A 23794-nucleotide genomic window follows, 5' to 3' on the forward strand; every position below is an offset into this window, starting at 1 on the left:
ACAAGCATTTACAGATAAGAGAGGGACAGTTTTTTAAAATTATTTTTTGGGTGCTCAGTTTTAACAGAACCTAAGAACTAAAATGGACCAGGGTTCTTTCCTAAGGAACTAAAATAGACTGTCCCATTATCTAGCAAACAGGGAGTCTTAAGACTTTAATAAAGAGACCATTTCACTCCAGCATCATGAATCTGAAAAACGATAACAGGACATGATATAGATTGGTTTTCAACTCAGAATCCTGACAAAGTAGTTCTCTCCTAAGTTATCTGGACTTCAGTCAGCACAGCTTTATGGCTGAGGGTAATTTCTCCCTGTAGCTTCATCAGCCTCATCTGGAACTCACCTCCCAGCCCAGGCCGCAGTCTGTTGTCATAGCCATCCAAGAGCCCGTCCAAGATCCTGGTGAATATTGTGATGTTGTCATTGGTCTCGTCTTGTACAGAACTAGTTGGCATTTGTGAAAAGCTTTTAAACAGAGAAAGAAAGAGAAAATTCCAATTGCTTTGTATAAATATTTTTTTCCAAGACAGGAACACAATACTCATATGGCATCTGACCTTGGAGGACTGGCATCTGAGAAACATACCGCCCACACTGCCTTGGCTGACAACTGGATTCCTTTAATGAGCTCTGGAGCTTGACTATTCTTTCTTCTGCTCTAGGCCAAGTTATTGCTAACTTAACATCATGTTCCAGGTTCCCCTCTCCTTTGTTTGAAGAGCTGAAGGTCTGTGTTTCTTTTCTAAATGCCAGGCTACTCTTAAAGAGAGTACACTATGACTGTATCACAGAACGTGGTTATCAATGCTATAGCCACCTTTGAAAAAAAGAACCTCTGTACATGGGCTAGGAGGATGATGAAATCACATGGGATTTTGGAATTTTTATTTAAAACAATGAATTTGCAAGTCATCAATGAGAACACAGGGAGGCTGAAAATTTCAATCCAAGTATGGTGTGGTAGCACACAACTTCAATCCCAGAGCTCGGGCCACAGAGGCAAGCAGACCTCTGTGAGTTCAGAAGACCATCCTGGTCTATACAGTGAGTTCTAAGCCAACAAAAGCTACATGGTGAGAGCCTATCTCAAAAATGTATATAAAAATTGTACCCAAGTTGGAAGACAAGTTAATGAACACAAATCTCACTGCACTCTTACTAGCAGACTACCCTTCAGAAAAGGGATTCTAAGAATATTCTGGTTTTATTCAATAGTGTAAAGTTTTGAAGACTGCAAAAGAAGGTGGAACTGGAGATGGACACTAGAAACGACCCATTTCAATGTAATCAATGAAAATGCATGGTTTTCAAGAGCCGAGTGGGGGAAGGGCATGTGCATTCTGACCTCAGCTTCTCACAAAGAGATGGCAACTCTGATTTCAACAAGTATGTGAAAGAAAGTGCTTATGCAGACCTGGCATCCCACAGCCAAGTTCCATGAACGTGGGGTGGCAGACATACAGCAGTTCTGACCTCAGTATCTACCTGGAGGAATGCTAAACAAGCCAAGGAGACTACCTGGGGGACAGAAAGTCTACATGCCCAGGAGACGGAAATGTGCCTGAAGATTAACAGAGCCTCCTCCATTTATTTCCGTTGCTTTCAGATGTGCAATCAGCACTTGACGTGCAAGATGGTCTTGGCTCCGCACACTCAAGGCAGATTACTGGATGAAATTCAGTACTCTTGGCATTCAAAAAAAAGAGCACATGATTCCTGGCTCTTCCCCCAGAAGCCTGGCTGTGGGATGGCAGATCTGCATAAGCACTTTCTTTCATGCCTTTGTTGGAATCCGAGTTGCCATCTCCCTATAAGAAGCTGAGGTCAGAATGCACATGCCCTTTCCCCACTCAGCTCTTGAAAACCATGCATCTTCATTGATTGCATCTAAGCAGATCAATCCTTTACCGGCCCCAAAGGGAGTCCCTTTAGAATAAGCATAAAATTTCCTTGATCTAAATTTCACATCGCCACTAAAATGAGTACAGCTGTAGCTCGTACAAACTAAAACTCAGTCCTGTTAGAACAGAACCCATAAATGTGAATATTTTCTTCTTTTATTTTAAAATACTTTGAGCTTTTCTCCCCCACCCTACCTCTCATTTGTTGAGACATGGTCTTCTTCTATAGCTTTGGTTGTACAAGGTTATCCTGGAACTTTGTAGACTAGACCTTGAATTCACAGAGATCTACCTGCCTCTGCCTCCTGAGTGCTAGAATTAAAGACAAATGCTATCACCTGGCGGTCCCATGTGTCTCTCAATTCTAATACTCATGATAATTTCATCCTTCAGAAGAAACAATAGAACCCCCATAGCTACTAGTGGAATGAAAAGCCTTGAGGCATTTGAGCTGTGTAAGAAGAATATTGTCCTTTGGTCTTGCCTGGTTGTCTAAAAACTGGTCCCAAAAAGTCTGGCCTCATAGTCTGCTTCTCATGACATTCAAAGATTGTCAGTCTGGTTTCTCAGTTTAAGGCAATGTCCAGATGCCTAACACTGGAAGGGCCTCACTATTTCTTCAATTTAAAAAGTAATATGTGAGAAAATACAACTGTAGGAAACAACAACAGCATTGTCTCTCCTCACACATAAGTCTATTTTCTGCCATTTAAAGTACCCAAGGTCCACTTCAAACAAAAGTCTTAAGCATAAAAATAAGCATAAAATTTCCTCAGAATTTATAAATTGTATATTATTCTAAAAATTATAGTTTTGAGTATCCACACTGTATATGCTGTCTGCGAGTTAGTTGTTTGATAGTTGTCTCGGTTGAAGTGAGTTGTTTCAGCTGCTCTGTCAAAATCACTGTAATGTACAGTGTCAAGTAAAATTTAGTTTACTTCATAAGTGGTCCGAAGTACAAGGGTAATGATGTTGGCAATCTCATTACAGTATATAACATTTAAATTTTACTTAAATTGTTGTCCTTCATATCTTAGTAAGCTAATTTATAGACTGTACTTTACCACAGTGTTCAGTACAGAAAAGAAATTAAAAGATGGGGGATTTAATACTATCCTAAGCTTTAGGCATACACCAAAGGTTTGGAATATATCTCCACAATCAAAGAACAACTATTTCATCTTTCAAGGACTTTTCTAAGTTTGTCCATATCAGTTGTAAAATGTTCTTCAATCATATTGGATAAGAATGTCCCTGGCCATCAAGAAAAAAATGATCAGATGGTATTACTGGCTATTTTCATGATAGTGAGCCACAGTGTTGTTTAGCATTCTATCTATCCATCTATCTATCTATCTATCTATCCATCTATCTATCTATCTATCCATCTATCTATCCATCTATCTATCTATCTATCTATCTATCTATCTATCTATCTATCTATCTCTGTATATATATACATATATGTATATGTGTGTGTGTGTGTGTGTGTGTGTGTGTGTGTGTGCTATGCCCACTGCTTCATTGTTTCAGACCACTTGCGTATGTTCCTTGGATTGGAATCTCACTTTACTCATACCCAAATTCTCATCAATTCCAGGGATAGATAGAGTACTTATAAATTCCAGAGCTGTTTACATTTATTGGACACATATTTTAATGTATTACTTTTTATTTTATATACATGGCTCTTTTGCCTGCATGTGGCTTTCTATAACAAGTACATGGCTGGTGCCCACAGAAACCAAAAGGTGGTATTAGATCATTTGAAACTGGAGTTATGAATGGTTGTGAAACACCATGTGGGAGCTAGGGATTGAATCTAGGTCTTCTGGAAGAACAGTCAGTGCTCTTAACTTCTGAGACGCCTCTCCAGCTATACACAATTCTTATGATACAGTTTTAAATGTCTACTCACACTACTTATCCATAATGACACTTCTCTTGGAGAAATTTCAATATCTTCCCTGTCCTACCATTATTTCCTCCTGTACTGATCTTTATTTAGTTCTTTCCATAGCAGCATTCAGGGCTGGGGGTCTGGAATATTTTCTATTCTATTTAAGTAGTCATATAGCAAGAGGAGTGGAAAAAAGACATCAAGAAATAAAGATCTTCTGAAATGCCTCTTAGGGCAGAAGCAGGGTTTGCATTCTGCTCATGTTGTTTTGGGCATTTTGTTTGTTTGTTTTCCACAATCAACCTGAAAAACAAATGAACTGTAATTCATGGCCATGCAATGTCCTATTCTCACAGTACTGAGGAGATTGCAAGTACTGTTTTCCCCCTGGCATGGTGCCTCCTTCACCCACAGATATCTGAGGACTTGGTTATGCTTCCATGAGGCTGCAAGGTCTTTAAGAACTACTTAGGCAAAAAGAAACTCTCATTTGGCTCAACAAAAGCCCTTGAAAAGGAAAACAACTGGGACGTACTAGTATCTGTGTACAGTGAGAAACAGTGTGACTGAAGAGCATCATGTGACGCGATGGTGGCTTCCAGGCAGGCCTACCCACCCTCTTAACACTGCTGAGAGTGTTCTATGGGGTCAACTCCTAGCACAATTGTGGATGAACTGCTTCAGCAGCAAAATAAAGATCTGTGAAGGACTAGATTTTTTTTGTGAAGTGAAACTAAATCTCTGGGCTGGAGAGACAGCTCAGTGGTTAAGGACACTGAATGCTCTTCCAGAGGTCCTGAGGTCAAATACCAGATACCACATGCTGGCTCACAACCATCTGTAATAAGATCTGATGTCCTCTTCTGGTGTGTCTGAAGACAGCTACAGTGCACTTATACATGATAAATAAATCAATCTTTTTAAAAAGAAACAAAATCTGCTATTTTGTTTTGACAAGTATTTTCAACATAAAAGAAATAATTTTAAATGTTGGTAGCTTACTTCAAATATAATCAAGGCTAAAATAGCCAAATCCTCTTAAAATGTGGAAGTTTCTTTAGAGTTCATCAATATTACTTAGTAGAACATGCTACACATACCCAGTGGTCCAGTTATGGCCTCTTCACATTTATTGATCTTTCAGAAAATTGATTATTTTGTTATGTTTGTTAAACTGCATTTTAAGTTTTAGTTAGTTAGTTAGTTAGTTAGTTAGTTAGTTAGTTAGTTAATTTACATCTGGCCACAGTTTCCCTTCCTCTCCTCCTCCCATACCTCTTCACCCCATCCACCCTCCCCCATTTCTCTTCAGAAAAGGAGAGGCCCCATGAATATCAACCAGCCTTGGCATATCAAGTTGCAATAAGAATAGGTGTATCTTCTCCTAAAGAAGCAAGACGAAACAGCCCAGTTAGGGGAAGGGATCCAAACCCAAAGGGAGGAAACAGATACAGCCTCCTCTCCTGCTATTAGAGTCACACATGAAGAGCAAGCTATACAACTGTTACATATGTGCAGCTGGCCTAGGTATATCCTATGCATGCTCCTTGATTGGCAGTTCAGTCTTTGTGAAACCCTATTAGCCAAGTTAGTTGATTTTGTAAATTTTCTGTGGTATCCTTGACTCCTCAGGCTCCTAACATCCTTGCTCTCCAACTTCTACAGGATTCTGCAGCTCTACCTAATCTTTGTCTGTGGGTCTCCTCAGTTTCTGGGTGAAGCTTCTCTGATGATAGTTATGCTAGACTCTTCTCTGTGAGTATAGAAGAATACCACAGTGTCATGGGTGGGGCCCCTCTCTTGGCATGGGTTTCAAGCTGGACCAGTCATTGCTTAGCCATCTTCTTAATTTCTGTTCCAACTTTACCCTTTGCACATCCTGTAGGCCAGGCAAATTGTAGGTCAACGGTTACAACTCAAGTGACAGATCATGCTGTCGAGGATATGCAGGAAAGGGAAAACTCCTTCCTGGCTGGTGAGAGTGCAGACGTGTATAGCCAATGTGGAAATCAATTTGGTGGTTTCTCAAAAAATTGAGAATAGATTTACCTCAAGACCCAGCTATACCACTTTTGGGCATATACTGAATGTTCCAATGTGCCACAAGGACACTTCTCAACTAGATTCATAGCAGTTGTTTGTAATAGCCAGAAACTGCAAACAATCTAGATGACCCTCAACTGAAGAACAGATAAAGAAAATGGAATTTAGTGGAATACTACTCAGCTACTAAAAACAATGGCATCATGAAATTTGAAGGCAAATAGATGGAGCTAGAAAAGATCATCCTGAGGGAAGTAACCCAGACCCAGAAAGGGAAACATGCCATATACTCACTTATAGGTGGGTATTAGCCATAAAGTGAAGGATAAGTATGCCACAAGCCACATATCCAAAGAAGCTTAGTAACAAGGAGGGCTCTAGGAGAGCCACATGAATCTCACCGAGAAGGGGGAGTAGAATAAATAGAGTATGCAGGAGGGGGGATGGATAGAGAGAGTGTGGGTTGGAGGGATCAGGTCAGAGGAAGATGGAGGGAGGGAATACTTAGAAAGACAACTAGAATGGGAGGTCATCTTTGAGATGAGCTAAAAACCCAGGACAATGGAAACTCCTAGAAGCCTATGAGGGTGACCCCGTAAAGACTCCTAGCAATGGAGCATATGTAGTCTGAACCTGCCTTTTTCCTGAACCAGGTAAGACTTCCAATGGAGAGGTTGGAACATGAACCCAGGCAGAAAAGATATTCCTTTTTTTCCCCCTGTGGCAAAGTCTTTTTTATCACATTTAGTTTATTTCTGCTCTAACATAAATTGTACACTGGTAACAAATAAACTCTTAATCTCCTTTCAAAATCTCTGTAAAAGGCAAGAGTCCTTTAGCATGTCTAGACAGTACGTTTGTCAATATATGTCACACACACTTGTGGTTTACATTTTTAAATTCCAGCCATTGGTTGTCATGTTATATTATTTCACAATGCTCTGGATTTCTTGTAGAAAAGATATTAAGACTACAGAAATACCTTTCAATATAGAACCCAAACCTGTGGGTGCTCAGGTCTCTTTTCATAATTTGTTGTGGGTTTCCATAGCATCTCCACACAGCCTTCCTTATACTTAAATGATCTCTAGACCTAGTTATTCTGATGTTATTAAAGCATGTTATTTAGGGAATAACAAAATGAAAAGAGTTTATATATTCTCAGTTACAGAGGAGATTTTTAATCAAATATGGAAAATATGTGGTCGAATCCACAGATGCAGAATTTGCAGGTATGTTGGGCCTGTATAGAACCAACCCAACCTGCTTTTAAAAACCACTCCCTCTTACATTTCCTTTCTAGTTTATATAGAAGGGACAAGGATTTGACCTGATGATTCTGATGAGTTGAGTTTGACAAATAAATGACATAAATGAGCCTTGTTTTCTAGGCTGGTGAAAACAGTGACACAGGATGGGGCAGGGGCTGGAGGGACACTGGTGGGTACTGCAGAGCTCTGAATGTACTGGAATCCCTGTCATGGTGATCTAACTTCTGATTCTGATAAACCGAATTTAGGAACCACCATCTCATGAAATCTGATCTACCAGCAGGCAGGCTTTCCAGGCAGTCTGTAAGTGAAATAAATTGTGCATGCCTTCAGCAAGAGTGAAATCTTCCAAGTACAGGAATCTTTCTCACTCAATGTTGTCTCATTCCTGTCCTTTTCCAGGCATTAGCATCTCAGTTTCTGGCTCCTGGAGACACGGGTTTAACTGATCACAGAGGGAAAAGGAAACCGTATTTTCGGAGCCTGACTCCTATCTGGAGATCTTCCTATGTGGTTCTGGTGGAAAGTGTGTGTTTTGGGCGTAAGATGCAGGCAAATCGACTGCCCCAGGGCCAGTAACATGGGCCCCAGCAGCCCTACAGTCTTCAAATACTTCCTGGACAATGCCAGCGATGGGTTTCAATGAATGGTGTTTGAACCTGTGTCTCACTCTGGTGAGATCTAAGCACAGGTAGAAGGCAGAGTTGTCCCTGACATATTATGAACGATTTTCATACTAGAGAATTTCAGCAGAGTACATAAAGGGCAGGAATCTAGTGTCACTTCACAAAGTATGAATGACAAGATAGGAACATAAGGGGGAGGGAGAACATGGACTCTGTCTAGGTTTGGAATGAAATGGCAACTGTCATTTGCAGAAGACGAGTGGGAGACCTCTGATACAAGCCAGCGCTAGGGTGGCACTGCTCCTCAGTAAGAGAGTACTGTAAGTGGCCAGACACTCGGTAACAGACCACTGCAAGGGGCTAGCCTCTGGGTAACCAAAACAGCAAGGGGCTAGCATCTGGGTAACAAAGCACTGCAAACACCAGGCAGTGGGTAACAGGGCACTGTAAGCACCAGGTGCTGGAAGGGGCCAGGCTCTAAGTTCACTCATCAATACCACAAAACTTTTAAAACTCAAAATTGTAACCTAAGGAAACTAATCACATACAAGTTTATAAAACACTTTGAATGCCACGCTATACTTTTTTTTTTTATTAACTTGAGTATTTCTTATATACATTTCGAGTGTTATTCCCTTTCCCGGTTTCCGGGCAAACATCCCCCTCCCCCCGTCACGCTATACTTTTAAAATCTTCTTCAAGGTAATGGAAACCTGCAGGGTTTTTGTTGTTGTTGTTGTTGTTGTTGTTGTTGTTGTTGTTGTTGTTGTGTTTTGTTTTGTTTTGTTTTTGACCAAGATCATGGTCTGCTTATAAATTACAGACTTGGGAGAAGTAAGATTGGAAAATAACTCAGGAGACAACAATGGTGACAAGAGATGGACACTCAAATGTCATTAGTTAGTTGTATTTCTTCTGGCCTTAAAATTTTTTGGGGGGTTTTCCTCATGCTCACAGAGCTTCACCATGATGCCCTTCAGTTACCCAAATCAAAGTTGTCTTCCTCAGGACCCTTTCTGCAGGTTCTCTGCTGCCTGGATCATAATCCCAAAGCTCATCACTGGAGCTCTACAGGCTACAGCACCTACAAATTACCCTGCCCTTTGTTCCTCTTCTCAGAAAATTCCCTGGAAAAACCATATATATTACACACACACACACACACACACACACACACACACACACACACACACACACACACACCTCCCTTCCCTCTCTTACAGCCGCTCCTATCTAGATCCTGCCACCTATCACCTATAACTTTTGCTAAAGGCCAAGATGAAACTCTGAATGGGCAGATCCAAAAGTCAAGACCAATCACCCACCTTCATGGGCCCAGTAGTTACATTCAGCAGAAATGACTGCGTCTCCCTTCCTACAGAGCTTTCTCCTCTTGGTTTCTGAAAACTCTTCTCTTTAGGTTCTGGCTGTTGTGTGCATATTTGATGGAGTTTTTTTTTTTTTTTATCTTTATTAACTTGAGCATTTCTTATTTACATTTCGATTGTTATTCCCTTTCCTGGTATCCGGGCCAACATCCCCCTAACCCCTCCACCTCCCCTTTTACATTGGTGTTCCCCTCCCCATCCTCCCCCATTACCACCCTCCCCCCAACAATCACACTCACTGGGGGTTCAGTCTTGGCAGGACCAAGGTCTTCCCCTTCCACCGGTGATCTTACTAGGCTATTCATTGCTACCTATGAGGTTGGAGCCCAGGGTCAGTCCATGTATAGTCTTTTGGTAGTGGCTTAGTCCCTGGAAGCTCTGGTTGCTTGGCATTGTTGTTCATATGGGGCCCCGAGCCCCTTCATATTTGATGGTTTTGGTTGGTTGGTTGGTTGGTTGTTGTTTTGGTTTTTGAGACAAGGTTTCTCTGTATAATAGCCTGATTCATTTTGTAGACCAGAGTGGCCTCCAACTCATAGAGATCCGCCTGTCTCTGCCTCCCAAGTGTTGGAATTAATGGTTTATTTTTTATGACAGTGTTATGTTATGTAGCTTGAACCTAAAATCTTGCTTGAATCCTTAAGCTACTGTGTCCTGCTATACTCTTTTTCCTCTTCTCTGAACCTCTCAGTCTTGTTTATACCCTCTTAAACTCATTAATGCCTATGCTCAGTTTCTATCAGTTCTCATGCCCATTGTCTTTTAAATCATGATGCAGCCCAGTCCTTTTCTGGCCTCTAGCTCCCCATCTCCAAAGGCCTGCCCTAGCTACTTGGATATGGATGTGGCTTCTTCAAGGACTTATAAAGCACAAACATCTTCTACCTTCTTCTCCATCTCAGTGATAGAAGAAAGAGTTGATGGAGTATCCTTGACCCTTAATCTTTCCTCGTGCCTATGTCAGACCATCCACACATCCCACTAGTCAAAACAGATGTGTCCTGATGTGAATACCTCTTAACTGACTGCATACCACTTTCATCTCTCCTCTTCTTACCCCGGATTCCACTTAATTCTCTTTACTCTGCTCTAACAGGGGATGAAATGCTAAGGTCCACTTCTAAATAGGACCATGAGACGACTTGGTACAGTCTATGGTAGGAGGATTACATAACATCAACCATTCTTATGTCCAAAACAGTAAAATGGGATGAGGCTGTAGTTCAGTTGGTAAAGTGCTCACCTAAATTGCACAAAGCCCTAAGCTTGACCCTAGTCCTGCATAAACTGGGCACCATGATACATGCAGTCATCTCACAAGTCAGGGATGGAGGTAAAAGGATCAGGGGTTCATGTCCTTCCTTGGCTTCATAGAGAGTTCATAACTAACATGGGCTATATGAGACAAATAATAAAATAAATAATAATACAAATATACCAATAATAAAACAAAAATACTAACAAACATAAAAATTCCACTCCACTCCATGGCCCTCTGTTACTCTCCAGGTAAAGTTACCCAACATGGCAGGTTGTCCAAGATCTAGTCCAGTTCTTTCCCTTACACTGTGATTATACCTCCTATGGATCTCCACCGCCAATGCCAAGCTAGCTTCTGACGGCTTCCAATTCCTTGTGTGGTGTTCTGCCATTATCACCGTTCCCCAACACTGGTTTGGTCTTCTCAACGATTAGAGCTGTTACTAAACCCCACTTCCCTCAGGTTCCTGCAATAGCACCTGCTTCCATCACATTCACTATCTCCTTCTGAATTGCTCTTTTAGTAACCACCATCGCTTCCCTGTTGCTTGTTCATTGCCTGACGTTTTCAAGTCTGAACACACTCTCATTGAAGCTAGGCCCTTAGCATCCATAATGGTGCCTAGCACATGGAAGGGGACACATTCATACTACTGTCAAAGCAGGGTGATAACTTCCACCACACTCAGGCAAGGGAGGCTGCTTGGCTATACCCAAGTGATGGTCTTAATTGTGCTCAGGCCATGCTCAGGAACACTGCTTACCATCTGAATCACTAACCTGGTCTAGCATTTTGCATATCAATCAGTCTTGTGATGAAGGGTCCGTTATTATCCCCAGGTATGACATTCAGAAACTGAGCTGCAGGATGGTTATGGAACTTCTGGCTCCATAGAAGGACCCACTATCAACAAGACTCTGTATTTATCATTAGTGATCTTGGGGTAGAACCAAACTGATTGTGAACTGGTGGGAAATTTCTTTTTTAACTGAAAATCAATGCCTTATGTTGCTCTGACTTTTACATTCTGTCTGTTTTGGAAACAGCTCGTAAATACAGATAAGGTGGAGCTTTTCTACTCCCCACATGTGATGCTTCTCTATGCATTACCTGCCAGAAACTCACATCATAGTGAGCTTGGCCTGGGCTGCTCAGGAGTGATCCGATTCATCTACTGGTTTAGGATGTTTCTAACATATAAATTGCCTCTCTTGCCCTCTTCTTTTCTGCAGAGCCATAAATATTAGGACATGGTGGAGAGGCCTTTCTAATGGGAACTCTTGCCCTGGCAGGCATCTAGGAGGCAAGGGGTGATTCCACCACTTTGGTCAGCAAAAAACGTGGACACAATTCAATAAGTTCTAAAGTTGGGGCTCTCCTTATGCACCAAGTGAGGACTTGGCGAACATTGAACAGCATGGTTTAACAACGTCATTCTGAAATTCATGCAAAGCACCTATATGCCTGTTGGTAATTCTTGCTACTAGGAGAGTGAGCTTTGCTTTTTGCTTTAATTCTAATACGTCCCTTTGAAATGCACAACAATTAAAACGTGGGTTTTGTGCCATTGAATATTCATGAACATCCAAATACACACAATCTGTGCACGTTCACACACACACACACACACACACACACACACACACACACACACCCCTCTACCCAGAACCCAGCTAGTGAATCATCCTGGAGCTTAGGGCTATCCTCCTTCCCAGAGCTGTGCTCTCTGCTGTCCTGAGTGCTGTTCACTGAGCACGGGTGCATCAAACATCCTTAAAGTCAGCTTTATAAAGTCAAGAGTCTGGAAATAGGCCCTGCTTTCTGTCTTGTAAAACAAAGTTTGAGATGGCTCTCTAACTCCACTAAGGCGCTGTGCAGTTTCCCCTTCCTCCTCTCTGCCTGTCCCTCTCTGCAGCTTCCAAGAAGAGCCATCAGAGCAGTTCTGTCCCTCCTAGTTGGTTTGACTGCACTGCTATGGTGCTCTTACAAACATTATACTGACTGTGTGCCCTGAGCCTCGGGAACCTGCCGCTCTGGAAAAGGATGAGTCGGTTATCTGAGGGTATGCAAGCCAACTTCCAGCTTCAAAAGATATGATTCAGACATGCCTACAGCTCCAGTGAGAAGCAGCATCTGCCCTTGAGTATAGGAGGGAGGATGAAAAGGACCCTCTTTGTGGGACACAAGGCCAAGCTGGCGCACATGTACACAGAGAAAGATCTTTCTTCTTGTTTGTAAGAGCTTGCTTTTCATTGCCAATTTAAACATATTGTTTTCCAACATGTATTTGAATTGCAGTTCCACTGTAATAAAAATTAAAATACATTTCCCTTTCAATGAACAAATCTCTACTCTAATACCAGTAAGTGAATGGAATCTGGCATTATCTATTGAGCTGATAACCCTCAAATGTGCTTTGCAATTGTCACTGGCCTATCAAGTCTGGTAAAGTATGATTTTAAATGTTGATAAGTTAACTCTAGTTTAAACTAATTTGGCAGCAATTAGATCCCATAGTGTTTCAGTGCTAATTTTTCTATACTGTGCTGGTTTCATTAAAATAGCTGTAATGGCTTCAATAAGTCCATCTATTTGCATGGGCCATAGCAAAGACTGACTAGAAGGCCTTGGTTCAGTTGTATGCTCTATCATTCACAATGTATAATAAAATTTAAAAAACTATTGAAAATGAACTCTTTTTTTTTTTCGGAGCTGGGGACTGAACCCAGGGCCTTGTGCTTGCTAGGCAAGCGCTCTACCACTGAGCTAAATCCCCAGCCCCGAAAATGAACTCTTGGTGATTAAATTTGGAAAAAGATGTGGAGAAAGTCATATAATTCTCTTGCTATTTTCAAAGCAAGTTTGCTTGAACTATCTTATGTAATCACCAAATACACTTCCCTCTTCACAAGTGCATCTTTTGTTGCTGAATGTGCAGGTTTTTACAAATGTGTTGTGTCAACTTGTACCTGTGCAGAACCTTGTATGTTGTTTCTTTCTCATTCTCTCCTGCCCTTTGCATAGAACTCCTTACTCCTGCCAGCTCTCAAGTCTCCTGGGCATACTTCGGAGCATCAGCAGTTCCGTGACTAAGTAGTGATCAAACCAGGACCTTTGTAACTTCCCTTTTCAACTTCCTTTGAAGTTCAATCACAGAAATCCTTTCTTTGGTGGAGGGAGGATAGGACAGAGAATTTGTTCAACTTGTTCTTTTCCCCAATTTCAGAGTACAGAAAAAGCCCAAAGTGGACAATACATTTCAGGTCCATATCCTCCCAGCTTCTAGATTGCTTTGACATATTTCAAAATTGTAGTCAGAGAAAAAAAAAAGCACAGGGTGAAACTGAGCAAAATGACACAGAGCGGTGCAGAGTGAGGAGAGCCAGCAGGTGCTGACTGGGTAGAGCTCCCTGCTTAGATACTTATCCGTCCCACTTTGCCAACTGCAGAATGGGGCTAATGATACTGAGCTCATAACGAGGCTCCGGGGATTGACTTAAAACCTTATGATATTGGGTACTTTGCATTCTGTCAAGACCTAAAGTCAAGGAAATGTTATGAAATTGCCTGGGTTTCAACACAATTATTCCTACCTACAATTAATCTGAAAGCAAGCAGAACCTCATTTAAGAAGGAACAAGTGGGGGATTGATATGTCTTATGATGTGTTCAGTGTGCAGTGTGTTTTGCTGGTCTCCACAGTACCTGGTGTATAATTCCAATCATAAGATTATCTTTTTTTATTAATTATTTTATCCATTTACTTTCCATGCATCACTCCCCCTCAATGAGTCTCCCTATCACAGCTCCTCATCCCACCCCACCCCCATTGCCTCTGAGAAGGTGCTCCTCTTCTCCCCCAACCCCAGGCATCCCCCTTCCCTGGAGCCTCAGATCTCTGGAAGATTGGGCTCGTCTTCTCCCACTGAGGCCAGACAAGGCAGTCCTCTGCTATGCTTGGACCAGTCTGTGTGTCTTCTAATAGAAACAAGTGCAAATTCTTAAGAAATTTCCAAACCGAATGTGTCCTCTACAAGAGAATCTAGAGCAGGAAAATGAGAAATGATGTAAATGTCCCAAAGTAGGGAAATAGCTAATGTCAGCCCACTTTGCTCTGCTACAGTATCTATCCATGTTAAAAATCACACAGCCTAAAGAATTTGTAATTGTGGAAAGGTAGGGCCCAAAACCAACAAAAAGCTGAATATGTAGAAGACAATACAGATATATACAGACGTATGCAGATATATACAATACACAGGAGAGCAGGCAGTGGTAGGAACCAGAAGGGAAAGTATGATAACCTGGGAGTTGGTACAAGTTCATAAAGTAGTCTGCACCTCACACATTTCCTGCAGTTTGTAGGTATTGCTTTATAATAGACTCTAAAACCATGAAAATCTTTCTATCTGAAAGATGAATACCTTCTACAACAGTTAATGCTTTTGAGAGATTGAGGGCTATCCTCAGACTTAGAATTTCCTTCCAGAAACTGACAAGCTCAATCTGCATTTTGTAGAAGACCTTGTAAAATAACACAAATAAGAAACTAACTAAACTCATACACATAACTTTCTACTTCAGACTTGTACTACCAGAAAGTGTAATAGCTTTTCCTGCCTTATTCTATTCATAGTCAGAATTATTGTACTAATCCTACAAACTGTATGTTACCAAGATAGCACAGCTCAGCATGGGCATCACTTTTAAAATGTCTCCCAGTATACATAGGATATCAGAAAACAAGCCAACTATTTTAATGTATTAATTTGCAGTGATGAATATTCATGAGACTTCATTCACAGACACCTTCCATTCAGAAAAGCAATGGAGAAACTACAATTTATAGGATTTAATTTAAAAACTTGCAAAGAAAAGCCGTCATATAGTACATTAAGAATCAAAGGTTCAGGGATAGGGAACATGTTTCCCCCACTTTAAGCAAGGCAAGAATAGCACCTAATAAGTAGGCCCTCACACATCGTTCATGGTGTGCCTTATAATCAATGGAACATACAACCTGCTAGACAGGCTTGGTTTCAGAACCAAAATCCCCAAGCATTTGACCTGAAAAACAAAAATGGACTCTAGAGCATATTCTGCACATGTGTACATGATAAATGCACAGGACTGGGAAACAGCCCACAAAGACATTTTTTTTTCCTGGCATGAAAAGTTGTCCTTGCTGGGGAATGACATTTTCTGCCTGTGCTCTCGACATTCTCTGCCTTTCTGACCCTTCCAATTTGAACAGAGGAAGAGAGACAAAGAACAAGAGACGACGAGAGAAAAGAGACAGAGACAGAAGCATACACATAGTGGCAACAGAGATAGATAGGGGGAAGATGAGGCAAGAGAGGAAAGAAGAAAGATGCCAGAGGTATGAGAGATGAGAGGAGATAGGAAAGACAGACTGACAAGACTTTCTCAGATACTCAGAATACATTGTAACTGCCCCAGGCACAAGCCCCAGCCCTCACGGAGATTTTGTTCAGCAGAGTGGACCTGTGAACGCCTGCCAAGTAGCCTGTACACTGGCCATACGAATGGAAACAGGTGACTGTGCGCTGCAGTCCTTTTAAGTATCCCAAGTGTTCCCTTGGGAAAGAGCACTGGTAAACAGGAAGTCAAGCAGCACACTCTGTTCAGTGGGAGTACTTCAACCTGCAATCCTTTTGATTAGCCAGGACAATTTGGGGCAGCGAGGGACAGAGGAGAGAAGACGGACATTGGTTGCCTTCTAACAGCATGCATCTTGAATGAGAGGTATTACTAGTGTGGCAAGGAAGGCTGGTATTAGTACAGAGACACTGAAGGCTCAGATGAGAGCGGTCAGGGGAAACGACATTTCCAAAACCGCAGGGATGAGCCAGTCGTAGTTTATGATCTCTGTACTTGGCCCAGGCCAAGACTATTGTGGATCCCTTTCCATGACACATATATAGCACTAGCCTGGCTTGAAAAAAATGAGTGTCATAATGGACCCAAGGAGAGAATCAAAGTGTGGCACACTTGTCTAACAGCAGCAGATGTCCTTAAAACAAATGAACTTCTGAATCTCTTCCAACCCGAGTAGGAGGAAACAGCTTCCTTTAAACTATCTTCTGCTTCCACTTGCAAAACCCTCTTTCCTTTTGTCTAACTAATTTCCGAGACCCTGCACCAGGAACAGCTTTGTTCAGGAAGAAAGCATGGGTCAGGACATATTCAACACAAACCAGAAGGTGCAGGACTGCAGAGGTGGCAACCAGGGGCTGTCCTGATCTACCGGCTTCACAACAGCACAGGTCCCCAAGACCACACAATGAAAGCACAGGGGACAACTTACCCAAAGTGACTGGATAAGGTCATGGAAATGCAGAAGACAAGGAGGGTTTTGGTCATGATAAATCTAGAGAGCATTCCATTGTCCATTCCCAGTAAGAATAATAGTTGAAGCAGATGAATTTAGAAGAAAAACCGTCCTTTCCTCCAACTTGATCTTGAAGCTGAAAGTGCATCAAGGGGAGAAGCACATGAACATGGATATTCCCATCACTACAGCGAATCCAACCATGCTGCTGCCACAGTGAAGCTGACAAAGCCTGGAGCCTGGCCCTTGTTACCAGCAGACTGTGCCAGCACAGTTTGCACCACCTTCTCTGGGCAGCAAGGCGGTGTAAAAAGGTGACAGGACAGCTTTAGTCCACTTTTACAGAGTGTGCAGTCGTCCTAACAGACTGCTTGCATCCCTCGATAGTGTACTGTTTTAGCATGGCATAAATGACCCAGTTATTAACATAGGGCTTAAAGTTATCGGACAATTGCATTTTGCATCTATCAAATCCACAAGTGAGATAAATTTACCTTTCTGAAATATTTGCCACACGTTCAAAGCCAGCAAGCTGCTTCTGGTTCTGCAAGGTGCTGAAAGTGTGTGGGAAGAGGGGGGAAAGGCACATGTCAGAAACACATCTACAGGATCGCAATGGTAGACTTGCCTGTGAGGGTCAGACTTTCTGGGTTGGCAACCTGCCCCCAGGACTACATGGCTTAATAATCACGACGCTTGGAAAATAATCTCTGTTCTTAGCTAGACTCTGGTTAGCGCAGTGGAAATCGAAGCAAGCACTGCCCCTGGGCCAGCAACAACCTTAGGGAAGGCACATAATATCTCAACATGCGCATAACGCAAATAGATGCTCAATGTACACTAGTAAGCCAGAGTTCCAAAAGAAACGCCTTTCTAAGGAGACCCCTCTTCCCCCAAAAAATGTCTAGAACTGAAGAAGGCACACAACAGGTACTTCCATCTCAGAGGAGAAGGCCCTCTGATATTCCATTCAAGAATAGAAAGCTGGCATGAGGTGGTCGCCTGGGCGAATCCTAGGGCTAGGCGCCCGTAGCCTGGCGAGTCTAGGAGGCGAGCACGCGGCGCCGCATGCGGGGAAAACCCGGGCGGTTTCTTTTGCCTCCCCTGAGCCCCCGACTTCCCGATCCCCACCGCGAGACTGCTCTTCTGGGGGACCCCAGATCCCCGCGCGAGCTCACCAGTGCTGGCGCACAGCGCAGGTGGAATAAGGGATGGCACTGCGGAGCCGCAGCCTCCGCCACCCCGCACCTGCTGCCGCTCCGCAGCGCCACCCGATACCTCTAGTGGTCCGGCCCTCAGGCTCGCGCCGAGCCCTCCAGACCTCCTTAGCCCCCTGAGCCGGCCGGCTGAGCGCTCGCCAGGCAGCGCCTTCCTCCTCTGCTGCGCGCGGTGCAGTGGCAGCGCAGCCAGAGCCCGGCCTCGAGCAACCCGCGCGACAGGCGCGCGACACCAAGTGGGGCCCGCGCCCACCGCGCGCCCCTGCTATCGGGCGGGAGCCTCCTTCCAGGCGGGCGAGCTCCGCGACGGTGGCAGGCAGCGGCTATCTGCTGTCTACAGCGAACCGGGAGGCGCGGCGCCCGGAGCCCCGTCCAGCCGCGCCACCGGATCCCCTGCCCTCCGTGCCGGTGGCCTCCGCAGTCTCCGGGCAAAGTTTGCGCTGCGGTATCCGCGAGCGCCCAACTGCTCTGCGCTCCTACCGGTCCTGAGGCCCGGGTGCCCGCAACGGTGGCCGCCGCAGCTCCTTACCCTACGCCGGCTAGCGAGCCGTCGGCGAGGGCGCATCCTGCTTCGCCGCCGCCCGCTGTCCCTGCGGCGGGCGCGGTGGGCCGGTGAGGGGTCACCGCCCCATGCTGCCGGCGCGAACTTGCCCGGCGCTCGGCGCCGTGCAGTCCGGGAGCCCCGCGCTCCCGCCGCCGCCCTGCGGCTCTGCTTCGCGCCGGGCCTGAGGCCGCGCGCTGCCCGGCTGCAGATTCCCCCAGCGCCCCCGGCGGACTCGCGCTCGCTCGCTCTCACCTCTCCAAAGCGCCACATGTCGTCTCTGGGTTTGAGGAACGTCCCTCTGCCTAGGCGCCCGGTAGAGGCCGCCAGACTCTCACCAAATGCCCGGCCCCCGGCCCCCAGCCCCTGCTCAGTCCAGCGAGGGCAAGTCTGACCCGCTTCGGGGAAGACCACGTTTCTGCTGAAGTTGCTTGTGGGCATTAGAAGCATATTTGGTTCCCCCCCCCCCCCTTAGAATAACCGCTAGTCACCTTTTAGGACAGAGGAGAAAAGGTGTGGAGACTGGCAGCAGCGTCTGTAACCTAGGTGGATGCTTAGGTCAGGTAGGATGGCCAGCACTTTCTGTTCTTCCTCAGTCCTCAGGAGCAACCTTGGAGTTACCCAGCCATTCTATTCAGAAGGAAACTGGTACAAGAGAAGCTCGTCATTTAATTCACCGATAGTAATCATTGCTGGAGCTGATAATGAAACCCTTTCACAGTAGCAGGGCATGTTTAAGGGGTTACTGAAGACTCATTCCTTGACAAGCTATAGAATCCTTAGTGCAGAGACAGGGTATGGGGTCACTGATTTAAAAGTAGGTCACAGGCAATGCAAGGCTTTCCGGTGACCCTCTGGGCCTGGAAGGAAGACATCACCTCTGCGGGCACATGCGGTTGATTAACATGTTGGTCCAATGTCAGTAGCATAATTTCTGCGAGGCAAGGGCAGCCAGGACCAATTAGCACTGGGCAGAAAGAGGCCCTTTCAAATGCTACACAAACTGGACGCTGAGGCTCCTTGACTGCAGTGTGCTGTTTCCACTGGAGTAGGCTTTGTGCTTGCTGAGCCTGCAGGAAGCACTGGGTTCCATTCCCTGCACTACGTAATCCCTACACGGTTGGCAATTCCTACAATCCCAGAACCCAGGAGGCAGAGCAGAAGATCAAGGTTATTGTGCATTATACTGAGAAGTCTTTGCCCACCTAAGATACATGTGAACCTGTCTAAAAACAAAACACCAGAAAAGACTTAAAGTGAAACCTCGGAATTTGCTTTGGTGCTGCAAATTTGTGGGGGACAGACTGTTCAGTGACTTCTAAGTGACAGAAAGAACAGTTAAATCTATCTCTTCCTTCTGGACCCTTTTCTAACAACGCTGAGCAGAAAAACCCACCCAAGCCTTTACTCATTCTCCAGTTTTGTTAGTCACGGGGTTTTTCAAAGTACCTGATGGTACTTCTACACATTACTGAAATTCTGGTTTTCCCAAAATGATTAACTTTAAAATTATTTCAGAAACAGAATAGAAACGTTACCTTTTGTGCACCAGTAATAGTGTTTACCATAACTATACAGTTAGCCATAGTCTTAACTCTGAGTCAAGGAGTTCTTCATGAAATAGAAGATATTCTTTCAAGTGGCTTTTCTAAGATGGATAAAACGAACACAAGCATTTCTCCATTTGCCCAGTTCTCTGAAGATATGGCTCTAAAAGTTCCCTGAGTATTTTATAGGTAAGATTCTGAATGTCCTCTGAAGGTTCAAGTTCCAGAGTCTTGGTTACCTGACAGTGAGACTGGTGAAGAGAGGTGACTGGTGTTAAGTGTTGGGCCATTGGAAGTGTGTCCTTGAAAGGGAATGGGGGGACAACCCCTCTGACTTGTTGCTCCTGATGAGCACCGTCCTGAATCCTGCACTCACAGCCACAAAGGACTAAGTAGCCACAAACTCAGAGGCAACGCTATTGAAATCTCTAGGACTCCGCCCAAAAGGACCTTTCCTTCCTGCAAGCTGTCTATTCTAATTTTTTCCTCATGGTGTTGCAAATATAACATAACAAATAAAATCACTGAGTTTTTTAAAAAGTTGATTTGAATTTATAACTAGCTTAATGTGCTTTTCACTTATTGTGTGTTAATTCTAGATTTACAAATGCCAAGGCATCTGCTATCCTCTTGACTAATACTATAGCATAATGCAAGTAGGAAGACTTAAATAATTAGTGAGTAGAAAGCTGAACGCAAAGTAGCTAGGGCTATTTTGGCAAAAAAAAAACCAAAAAAACAAACAACAACAACAAAAAACAACTCCATGTACTAATAGGATAACTTCTGTATTAGCATAGTTATGAATATTAATTTGTCATGAACTAAATATCAACTGTGTCTGAACCTTTTCTTTTGACAGGCTACATTTGCTATTTTAATGTTTTGGACCACCAGTTTCATAACAACACCTTTAAACATAAAAATGAAAATTATGAAAAATAAAATCCATTCCTTAAAACTATTGAACTGAGCATGGGACAAACACCTCTAAGCCCAGTACCTGGGCGGCTGGAGACGAATCGTGAATTTGAAGTAAGCCCAGGTTACAACACTACCTCCAAATCCAGTCATCACCAACAAAACCCTTGTGTGTGATCATATTGCTTAAGTTCCATCCCCCTTCCTGTGATGAAGTGTTGTCACACTCTCCCCTGGATGTTTACATGATATTCAACACAGCTATAAGATAATCAACATAGATGGGGCTGAAGGAATTCTGACCAAGAACCCAAGGCTTACAGAAATGTTTGATTCCAGAAGTCTACGTACTGTCCTTTCAACAAATTTGGGGTAACTTTGAATGCAGTGTTTGTCCTGGCTAATAGTCCTGACCACATTTCTGTTTGTTCATTAGCAATTCTCCTTTTATTGAATGAAAGTAAACATCGTAGCTTTAAGTCTGGAAAACAGTAGAGGGCACCCCAGTTCCACATAATCCCCATACTGGCTCATTCTGTATTTTATTTCTAATGTGAAAGCCTAAAATAGTTACTCCCAGAGTAGCTGTGTAATGGATGGAGGGACATTTTAGCAAAAGAAGCACTGACTCCATATACCAATAAATACAGAGTACCACTACATGTACAATAGGCTGAGTGGTAGCTATGCTTATGTAGATGGATGCTGTATAGGGTATAGTTACCTAAAACATGACAGGTGTATCACATTAGCGAGCCTATGTGGCATCTTTCTTTCAATGCCTCGCTCATTTTACTTAGCATCTCTGTCAGTTTCATCCATGTTGTTACAAACAGCAGAACATCCTTCATTGTTAGGGCTAGAGAATATTTCATATAATTTATACATTCTCTTTATGCTTTCAATGATCAGCATACATTTGTGCTACCTTCCATATCTTGACTATTATGAAAAATGTTAATATGGACATAGGGACCCAAATATCTTTTCAAAATGAGCATTATGGGTTTTTTTTTTCAGATATATCCTCCAAATAGAGGGCATGGAAATAAAGCCTAAAGGAGAAGAACTTGATCAGCTTGCATGGGATGGAGATGCTATATTAGCATGTTACCATACATATGTGGTTATGTGTATATGTATATGTCTGTGTGCTTCTGCTCATATATGAACAGGAATTAGTATATAAATATGAAATATATAGCACTTTGACACCTATTAGCAACATCGTGTTATACATTTAAAATTTGCTGAGGGGGTGGACTTTAAGAGTTCCCAACCATACAGAAGGACCAAGGATGAGACTGAAGGAGGCAGTGCACACATTTATAATTACCCTGTGTATGCATATTCCAAATTATAAAGTAGATCGATTTTAAGCCATAGCATTTCACTTATTAGTGATACCTCTAAGAAAAAGCCCATCAAGCAGAGCACGCAGTAGTCTACAAGCTAAGAGTACACGCGTGTGGAATGAGAGACCTACTTATGGAACTGTATGTGCTTTCTTCGTGTGATTATGAAGACTCAATTTCAAGGTGAAAGTCACAAGAGATGACGTGAGCTGGGTGTGTAGAGTCTGGGAAGGAGATGGGCATGGATGAAGAAATAACTTATTCCTGAAAGTTTTGGGTGCTTCTAAGGAGCTCTGATGTCACAAGTGCCAGACTAAGCAAGAATCACATTGGCAGCTATCACAGAGCAAGCATGGAGAGGGAAATCTAGCCTAACAGCAAACAGGTGCAGCAAGGCAGCACAGGGCAGCCCTGCAGGCACTTCTGCAGCTGCTACTTCACTGACAGAAAGAGCATGGCCACAGGTCTGTACATCCAACACGTGAGCACTCTGAGCACATGGAAGATGGTTTGGTTGTTAGGGAAACAGAAAGGGTGAGACTGACATAGGAGATGCAGGCACATTTGTAGGGAAGCAACAGTGGATTGACCATGACAATGGATATGGGCAGCAGGGGCAAAGGATGACAGAGAGCAAGGCAACAATGGAGGAGAAAGCACATTGTGCCTGCCTTCAATCTGGTACTTGGTTCCTTTGGGGTTTGTGTTATTTAAATTTGAATGGTGGAACTAGTCATTTGAAGACTACATACACATGGGCCATTCTGTAATTAGCTAGGATAGGTTTAAAATAGAGATGGTATTTTAAAACCCGATTTGTATATCAATGAATAGATGGATGCATATGTTCAGATTTCTAGGTTCCATTTACAAAATGAAAAAATTATCACACAGATTTTATTGCATTGTCACATTCTACATTCTTGCCCAGCTCTGCTCACTTACCCTGGAATGGGCTCCTCAGAGCAACAGAGCCTGGATTCTCCACTCAAGACCTCATTTCTGTAACTAGGGACTGAGAGCTGATGAGAGCTGTTGAAACGTCTATTTTTTTTCCATTTTATATTCACTGTTTGTCACAGTGGAAGCTGTCTTGACTTTACGTTCAATAGATAACCTTCAGGTCTCTCTGTTTTTCTCAAGTAACATTCTGCCCTTTTATTTCTAAAATGGATACAACTGACAAAGGCTTTCTTATACTTAGGTGAGTATGGTAGTATGTGAACAGACAAGTCATGTAGCGTGTGAATCTTACACACCAACCCACTGTTCTTTCCTGTCCTACTTGGTAGGATTAATTCTATATTCCACCAATTATTTTTTTTTAGATTATCAATCAATGTTTAATGGATTTTTCAGTCAGGAAAGTTTCCAGTGCGAATCCTTTTAATTATTCTCAGAGAAACTTTATTTTTATCATTTCTACATAACAGATCTTTTATAATAAACTCCATGAACATGCATT

The 23794-nt window shown here is 43.2% G+C and overlaps 1 protein-coding gene across 4 annotated transcripts in view; it reads right to left on the minus strand.

Moving 5' to 3' along the window:
• The window catches only part of Gabra5 (gamma-aminobutyric acid type A receptor subunit alpha 5), a 105668-nt gene extending 86740 nt beyond the window's left edge, over positions 1–18928 (minus strand). The window contains exons 1-4 of one of the 4 annotated variants that reach the window (XM_087551803.1): positions 18762–18928; positions 17243–17302; positions 16725–16884; positions 347–468 (exon numbers count right to left, since the gene is read on the minus strand). Coding sequence is in view for 1 of the 4 variants with exons in the window: in NM_017295.2 (NP_058991.2) it covers positions 347–468; positions 16725–16810 (208 nt within the window). In the remaining 3 variants the exon portion in view is untranslated. 4 annotated transcript variants of the gene reach the window in all.
• Between the last annotated feature and the right edge of the window lie 4866 nt (positions 18929–23794).

The sequence above is a fragment of the Rattus norvegicus genome, chromosome 1, assembly GCF_021556685.1.
Source record: "Rattus norvegicus strain SHRSP/BbbUtx chromosome 1, alternate assembly SHRSP_T2T, whole genome shotgun sequence".
NCBI classification, from domain to species: domain Eukaryota; kingdom Metazoa; phylum Chordata; class Mammalia; order Rodentia; family Muridae; genus Rattus; species Rattus norvegicus.